The 8,330-nt window shown below is 55.6% G+C and overlaps 1 protein-coding gene across 1 annotated transcript; it reads left to right on the plus strand.

Moving 5' to 3' along the window:
• Positions 1-5,008: 5,008 nt before the first annotated feature.
• KBTBD13 (kelch repeat and BTB domain containing 13) lies at positions 5,009-8,021 on the plus strand. The gene has a single exon (XM_045823050.1). It carries the CDS (start codon positions 5,071-5,073, stop codon positions 6,445-6,447), a length of 1,377 nt encoding a protein of 458 aa, XP_045679006.1. The 5' UTR covers positions 5,009-5,070; the 3' UTR covers positions 6,448-8,021.
• The last annotated feature ends 309 nt before the right edge of the window (positions 8,022-8,330 follow it).

Here is an 8,330-nt window from a genome sequence, read left to right on the forward strand (position 1 = left end):
GCAGCCCTTCTCCCTGTATCCCCAATCCCCCTTCCCTCTCCCCTCCCCCCCCCCACCCCCTGCTAATTAACCCGTCCTGTCGCCCCCCCCCCCCCCACGCGCCCCCAAGAAACCAGGGAAACCCAGGTCAGCAGGCAGGGAAGGGGGGAAGGGTGTCAGAGCCTGATAGTAATAACTCCTCAGCCGAGAAGGAACATTATTTTCCAGGACAGGACATGAATATTGACTCAGCCTCAAGCAATAATTGTGTTTCTGGGAGATCATCGTGGTAAAACAGCTGTGTTATTAAGACTCTAAGGTGTTGCAAGGAATTTGTTTAGATTACACCCTCGGGCCAGAATTGCTCACAGAGCTAACGGCCAAGGGTTTTCCTTTAAGTTGTAGGAGGAGAGAAAGTGGGAGCCAAGTTCCAGGCACATCCCTGGGCTGTCCCCCCAACCCCCGCCCCCGCAATCCTGTGAGGACAGATCAGTTTCTGGATGTGGGGTCTGTGGGAGGAGAAGCCAGTCTCACCGGAGGGCTGCTAGAGAGAGGGCCTGCAGTGGACCCCTACAGGCCCAACCAGGTGTAAACTTGGGTTCCGCTACTTCCCTGCTTGTTTGGGGCTGGAGGAGTTACTTTGCTTGTCTTTAAAACTGGGATCGAAAGTAGATGGGAGCTGCAAGGAGGTAGGTTCTAGCTCAGTGTGAGGGTGAGCTCCATCCATCTGAAGCCCCCAACATTGAAGGCAATCCGGGGTGGCCACTTCAAGGAGGTTCTGTAGAGGGGACTTCATCATGACAGGAAGGGATGAGATGACCCTTAATTCCCTTCCAGTTCAGAGATGATTTGGCCAGCTGGTTACTCAGGCCTGCAGCTGTGACTGCTAAGTATCCAGACCCTCCTCTGAGGGTCCGAGCTGACCTCACAACTGCTACCGGTCCCTTTCCTTGCCCGCAGGCTCCTCAGCTGTGGGCTGCTTGTCCGGCACCCGGGAGTACTGCTGTGGACTGCAAAGGCCTTTGGAATAATCACCAACCATCAGACCCTGCAATAAGCTGCTTTGCCCTTCTGGGCCTCAGTTCCTCATCTTTAAAATAGGGACAACATTAAGGATTAGATGAGATAACATGAAAGTATTCCACCCAGAGGTTGGCACATGGCCCAGAAAAGCAAACAATAGCTCCCTCCACTCCCCCAGGACATGAACAGCACGCACTTCACACCCACCTACCAAGAAGCCAAACCATTCAGAGACCAGAGGTTTGGACGTTTCAGGTCAAGAGAGAGGTTATTTGCTGGGCAAGTAGTCCAACCCTCCTCACCACCCCCCACCCCTTCAAGTCTCCTGCAGGAGGCTCTCAAGATCTCAGAATGCAGTGGGCCTGTGGCAGATGCTCAGATGTCTCTGCAGTGGACAGCAGAGCATGGACAGGTCCGGACAGGGAGAGCCTGTGGAGATTTCTGGATGCCAGGTCCTACCTTTGCCACCCCTCACCCTCCAGGAGCCATGCCACCTAAAGCTAAGCTTTTGAGACCCTGTTGTGATGTCACTGCATTCTCTGGAGACACAATATGACAACCACTCCTGCGGTTGCATGACAGTAAATTCAGATGTCAAAGCTGAACAGAACCTTAGAAGTCAGACCCAAGTTCCATTCTACAGATGTGGAACTGAGGCCCAGAGAGGTTGGGCAGCTTTTGCAAGTCAGTGGTAGTCCCAGCGCCAGAGCCCGGCAGTAATCCTAATATTCCTAACCCAGTGCTCTTCCTTCTTCAGGCCCGGGTAAGCTCCTTACTGCCCTGTGTGCAGAAATACCACCAGGGGCGGCAAGGCCAGGGGACCCCATCAGCCTGCAGGGGTGGGGGTGTCTCCCAAGGCAAGGGCTATGTCTCCTCTTTCAGACCAGCGGCTCTCCTGGGATGGGGTCGTGTGTCCTCTATCAGACTGAGGACTCCAACTGAGTTCAGGGCCCTGGAGTCCACTTAACAGACCCCTTATTGTGGGCCAGTCTCGCCCCCACCTCCTGCCTTGCACTGAGCTGGAGCTGCACAGTGAAGAAGGATGTTGGTGTGGGGTTGGGCAGGGCCTGGGAACTCCGTGGGCTGCCCACAGCCAGGACAGCTCCTTGTCCTCTCCAAGTCCCAGAGGGACGTTCACTGTCTGGGGGCAGGAAAATCACCAGCTATGGACGACACCCCACTGGGGCCTTGGGGCAGAGCCAAAGGCCTGATCCTCAGCTCAGCCTCAGAACCATGACTCTCACCTTCTATGACCCCCTCCCCCTGCCACCTGGCTCCTGAGGGTAGGAGCTGGGTTTGTACACCAGTGTCCCACCCCACTCAAGCCAGGGCTGGCCTTGGGGAAAACTGGGACTGGGAACAAGCTTCAGCCAGGAGAGATTTGCTCTCATTTCCCCTACTGCTCTCAGGAGAGGTCCAGGCAGTGGCTTTACCTGGTTGTGCCTGCCAGTTACTAAGTGCCTGGAACAGGCCACTTGAGAAGGAACTTTGGCCCCCTGGGCGCCAGCCCCTCCCCAACACCACCTCTTAGCTTGAGCCTGGAGACAGCAGTTTCTCTCCTCTGAGACAAGGCTAGTGCTGGTGAGAAGAGGCAGCTGGGCTGGGACCCGGGGTCCTGGACAGGGTGCAGTACAGTCCCACATCTTCGTTCACAATCAAGGAAAAGCCCACCCTATCTCTTGGCCTCCCTTTCCTCGCCTGTGACATGGGAATAGTCAGACACCCTCTTCCTCCCAAGGAGCCCACGAGCAAGGACAGTTAGGACTAGGCACTGCAGAGCCTACTTTCCTCCAGGAGGGAGACTGTCGGAACTGCTCCCTGTCAGCCAATGGCTGGCCTCGGGGAGGAGAGAAGCTGGCAGAGGGCCTGGGATAGTATTCATGGGGACTACTACCACCCCCTCCATTTCCTCCTCCTCTTCCTGTCTGGTCCCTAGGGCAGAGCATCTGGGATATTTCTGGCTGCCTCCTCCAGGCCTTCGGCTTCCCAGGCACACACAAGTGGCCCCCATACCCCAGCTTGCTTTGATGGAGTGACCTGGGTGGGAGTTCCCTGGTGGGGGAGGGAGGCACATTTGTGTTGGGTCTGCAGATTCATAAGTGAGGACATGTGCACGCTTGTGTCCCCGGGGGAGGGAATGTCCCCTGCCCCCTCCCAACGCTGGCTTTGTCTTTGTGAGCCTCTCCATCCTCCTGGAGAAGTCTTGCAGTTGAACATCTCCAGAATGGCAGATACCACCCTATACGGGTCTGGGTCTCAGTTTCCCCACTTGTAGAATAAGTTGGAAGGAGAAGGTAATCACTAAGCTCTCTTCCACCTGACATGTTGGAACCCAGAGTCTTAGCTGGTCACCCAGGAAAGTTCAGTGCAGTGGGGAAAGTGCCCCAGGGTTGGGCAGCCGATGGCCTGAGACTGTGATCCCAGGCTAAATGACCCTGGGCAATTCTCTTTCTGGTTGTCCACTATAAATGAAGGGGTTGAGCCACATGAGCCGGAAGTTCCTTCCAATTGTGACCTTCTGGCCCAGCATTTGTAGCACAGAGGGACAGCAGACCCGTGATTTAAGGGCGCATGCTCTAGAGTCAGTCTGGCTAAGCACCAGTCCTCGATCTGCCACTTACCAGCCCTGTGACCTTGACCATGTGACTAAACCTCTTAGTGCCTTAGTCTTCAAATCTAACAAATGGGGCCATTAATAATATCTCACTCATAGTGTTGCTATAAGCAATATCTATGAAATTAGGGAAAATAATAGCATGTACTCACGGAATTGTTACAGGAATGAAAGTGCTTACAAAAGTGTCTGACACAGTGCAATTTAAGCGATAAATGTTCTATTTCACAAAGCCCTTCTCCTTCTCACTCACGGCTATATGATCAGCAGCCCCTTTTCGCTTTTCCTAAGGTTTAGAGACACAGCAATGGAGCTCTGGCAAGTGGAGAATAGACATTGGCTTCCCATTCCCATCCCAATTTGGGAAGTACTTCCACATTCAGGGGCTTATTGGACACTACCTGCCACCCTCCTATTTTTACAGAGAAGGAATCCAGGCTCAAAATGAGATTGGGTGCAGTCAGGGTGCAGGCCAACTTAGAACTGGATCCAGACCCCGCCTGGCTTACTCTATCTGCTCCACCTCTGCCTCCTCCCTCCAGTGCCCAAGTACCCCCTGCCCACCAGCCCATGGGGTAGGCTAGGCATTACTCCTGTCCTTGCTTCCTCCAAGTTGAATGGCCCTGAACAAGTCACATAAATTCTCCAAGAACTTTACAGATATTGTCCCAATACAGGTTTGCCCCACTATCTGAAAGTACAGCATTCCTTCAAAACCTTTTGTAAATGGAAATGGCCTAAGGCGAAGAAGCAACTATCTTAGGGCACATCTTGCTAACAGATGCAGAAAATAAGTTGAAATGAAGCACAGATGCTCACAGACACGGTTCAGAGTTACTGCGACTGAATGTTGAGATGCAGAGCGTCGTTCCCAGGGAAGGAGTGCGGAGGGGCCGCGCTCCCTGCTGTGCAGGGTGCATATGCCGCCTCTGCAAGGACTGGCTGGGAAACACTGAACGCCATTTTCGCTTCTCAGAGTTTTTTTTAGTTAGTGAAAGCAGATACTAATGTAGGTCTTCCGAGAAAGCAGAGTGGCATAAGGTGAACTTTCAAAAAGCGGGGGATACCTGTACCATGGCCCCGTTTGGAGGAAACAGGGTCGGAGAGTTAGGGCACTTGCACAAGCGCAAGGGCATACAGCTGGTCTGGTGCAGGTTGAATGGGACATCTTTGTAAGGATCCCTCATGGTGCCCAGCAGGCAGCAGGCAGATGCTCTGTACATGTTCACTATTATCTTTTCCCATGAGGGACTGAGTGACCGTGAAGGTCTCTGGATGCCCTCTGGGCCTGGGGCCATACAACCCGCTAGCCACCACATCACATGAGCCATACTATCTTTAGCCACGGATATATTTATATCCGGGGGAAGTTTTTTCTGCTACGGGGGAGCCCCAGAGTCTGTGGCCGCTGAATCCAGGCCCGCAGCGAGGCAGCCTCGGCCCTCCCGCTCGCCATGCCTCGGGGTCTAGAGACCGCGGTGCAGGTGTGGGTAGGTGGCCAGCTCTTCCAGGCCGACCAGGCCCTGTTGGTGGAGCACTGCGGCTTCTTCCGTGGCCTCTTCCGATCCGGCATGAGGGAGGCGCGCGCGGCCGAGGTTCGCCTAGGCGCCCTGAGCCCGGCCGGCTTTCGCACTACGCTGCAGGTGCTGCGCGGCGAGCGGCCGGCGCTGGAGGCTGCGGAGGATCTGCTGCAGGCGGTGGAGTGCGCCGCCTTCCTGCAGGCGCCCGCGCTGGCGCGCTTTCTGGAGCACAGCCTCACGTCCGACAACTGCGCGTTGCTGTGCGACGCGGCCGCCGCCTTCGGCCTGCGAGATGTGTTCCACAGCGCCGCGCTCTTCATCCGCGACGGCGCGCCGGACCTGGCGACCGAGCTGGCGCTGCCCGAGGCCCGCGCGTACGTGGCGGCCCTGCGGCCCAGCAGCTATGTGGCCTTAAGCACGCACACGCCCGCGCCTGGCTTCCTGGAGGACCAGTCGCGATCGGTGTGTTACCTGGACGAGGAGGAGGACGCGTGGCGCACGCTGGCCATGCTGCCCTTGGAGGCCAGCACAATGCTGGCCGGCGTGGCCACGCTGGGCAACAAGCTCTACATCGTGGGGGGCGTGCGGGGTCCCAGTAAGGAGGTGGTGGAACTGGGCTTCTGCTACGACCCTGAGAGCGGCACCTGGTGCGAGTTCCCCAGCCCGCACCAGCCGCGCTACGACACGGCGCTGGCCGGCTTCGACGGCTGCCTCTACGCCATCGGCGGCGAGTTCCAGAGGATGCCCATGAGCTCCGTGGAGCGCTATGACCCGGCTGCGGCATGCTGGAGCTTTGTGGCAGACCTGCCGCAGCCGGCTGCCGGCGTGCCCTGCGCCCAGGCATGTGGTCGCCTCTTCGTGTGTCTGTGGCGGCCAGCTGACACCACAGCTGTGGTGGAGTACACGGTGCAGGCCGATGCATGGCTGCCAGTGGCCGAGTTGCGACGTCCGCAGAGCTATGGCCACTGCATGGTAGCCCACCGCGACAGCCTCTACGTGGTGCGCAACGGGCCATCCGACGACTTTCTACATTGTGCCATCGACTGCTTCAACCTGGCCACGGGCCAGTGGACAGCGCTGCCCGGCCAGTTTGTCAACAGCAAGGGAGCGCTCTTCACAGCGGTGGTGCGTGGTGACATTGTCTATACTGTCAATCGCATGTTCACACTGCTCTACGCCATTGAGGGCAGCGCCTGGCGGCTGCTCAGGGAAAAGGCAGGCTTCCCAAGGCCCGGCTCCTTGCAGACCTTTCTCCTGAGACTGCCTAGTGGCGCTCAAGGGCCTGTCGCCTCGACAACACCTGAACTGTGACTTCTGGGCCGGGCTTTAGGGGGGATGACCTCCTGAGTTCTCCCTGAGTCATGGCTGGGTCTATGAGGCGGGCCTTCGGAGCGGCGGGGGACTCCTCTTCCTGGTTGAGATGATCAGATCTCACGTTGTCAGGTGGTGTAAACATGCCCAAGAAACTCAGGGCACAAAGACGATGCTAGGGTCTGAGCCTTCAAATTACTTGGGCATTGCTGAAAGCTGGTGGGTCGAAATGTCAGTGGCGGCGGTGGGGGAGGGGAGAAATTGCTGTCATCTAGGCTTGTGTGTGAATGGGCCAGGAATTGAGCATGGGTGGGAGTGGGTTAAGTGATGATAATCAAACTGCCAGTCACTAGGCAAAAATTAGGCAACTACTATGTGCCCAGCACACTGCTTGCCCTAGTGTAGTTGGTAGTTGCCAGCCAGCCAGAGGTCCACCAAGCTTAGAGTTTAGCCCAGAAAAAACTCAATCCTAACAGAACATTTAGGGGATGACAGAAGGCTTACACATATTTGTCTTGGTCCACAAAGGGTTGAAGGCAATATTTAAAAAAAAAAAGAAAAAGAAAAACCCCCACAATGTAATATAAATATAAAACAAAGTACTGAAGAAATTAGGGAAAAGGGAAAATAGGGAAAGAAAAAATATGTAATTCCAGGAAGGAGGGTACACCATGTGAAGAAGACAGGCAGGATAATTAGCTGCTGAAAGGGAGGCTCATATGGCGGAAACAGTGAGAGCTCAGAAGGCCCAGAAGAGGAGAGATGAGGGACGGCTTCAGCAGTTGCGGAGTCTCCGTGAACCCCGCCTTTGAGGCAGAGCAGCTGTGCATGGAGACATCTGGGGCTGGGGCAAGGCTGGGCTGGTTTGCAGAGACAATAACTGAACCGAAACTGGAGAGATACCTGTGAGGAGAAAAGGTTTCCTTACCCCCTTATAGGGTTTGAATCTGCAGGGGAGAACCCAGTTGTAATCCCCTTGCCTACCCCCCTTTATTTCATCACCTCAGGGCAGTGGACTATTAACTTCCATGAGTACAGGTCACTCAATGTATGAGCCAGTCCTGACCAGGTCTAATTGCCTCATCCTATCCTTCCTCCACATTCTACAGGTTAATTCTCTCCTCCTAGCCTCTGCTCCTGATATTCTCTGGTCCCGGAATGCCTTTCCTCTTCTCTTTCTGTTGGCTCTGTCCCCACCTCCTCTGCTCAGATTTGGCTGGTCGTGAGCTTGGCTGCCCACACTGCTTACTGAATCCCTGACTGATGTCATCCTGCGTGTGTGCACGTGCAGCCGTGCAAATGTGCAGATAGAAGGACAGAGATCCCACTGTGCCATCAGCTGAGCTGGGACACTCTCCTGCCTACAGAGTAACATGCGAGGTCCTGACAGCACCCACGTTGCAGAGGCCAATAATTAGGAACTTGGTGTTAGATGAAGACTCTTGTCCCTCCTTTAAAATGCCCCCACCCTGGTTCCTGATCCGACGCCCACCCCCAACCTCCATCCTTTCTATGCCCCTGGGCAGACTTCTCTGACTGGTCCTGAATGGTCTCCATCCTCCAGGACCTGAGGCCCATGTGAAATCCCAGCCTCCTCACAAGTGGAGGATGCGGCGTCAGCATGGCACCACCTGGACACGGAGTCTAGTATCAGGGCCGCCCCCAACTGCCTTTTCGCCTAACCTATGTCTCAAGCCTCGGAGAATGCTGCTCTCAGAAGCCTGGGACGTTCTAGCGTTGGAGTAGCCTAATCTGACGAGCCACAACAATAAATCCTGACTTTTGCATCCTGTTAATGGTGTGCAAAGTGCTTTCACGTCCCTCCTCCCACTACAGCCCTGCCTCAGTCCTGGGAGTTAGGTGCCTTCTCCCGGTGGCAGATG

The sequence above is a fragment of the Phyllostomus hastatus genome, unplaced genomic scaffold (genome assembly GCF_019186645.2).
Source record: "Phyllostomus hastatus isolate PE091 unplaced genomic scaffold, TTU_PhHast_1.1 phas_scaffold_501, whole genome shotgun sequence".
Taxonomy (NCBI): Eukaryota; Metazoa; Chordata; class Mammalia; order Chiroptera; family Phyllostomidae; genus Phyllostomus; species Phyllostomus hastatus.

Bases quoted from the DNA above. Each gene is read 5' to 3' on its own strand.
- KBTBD13 (XM_045823050.1), top strand. From the start codon at position 5,071: ATGCCTCGGGGTCTAGAGACCGCGGTGCAGGTGTGGGTAGGTGGCCAG.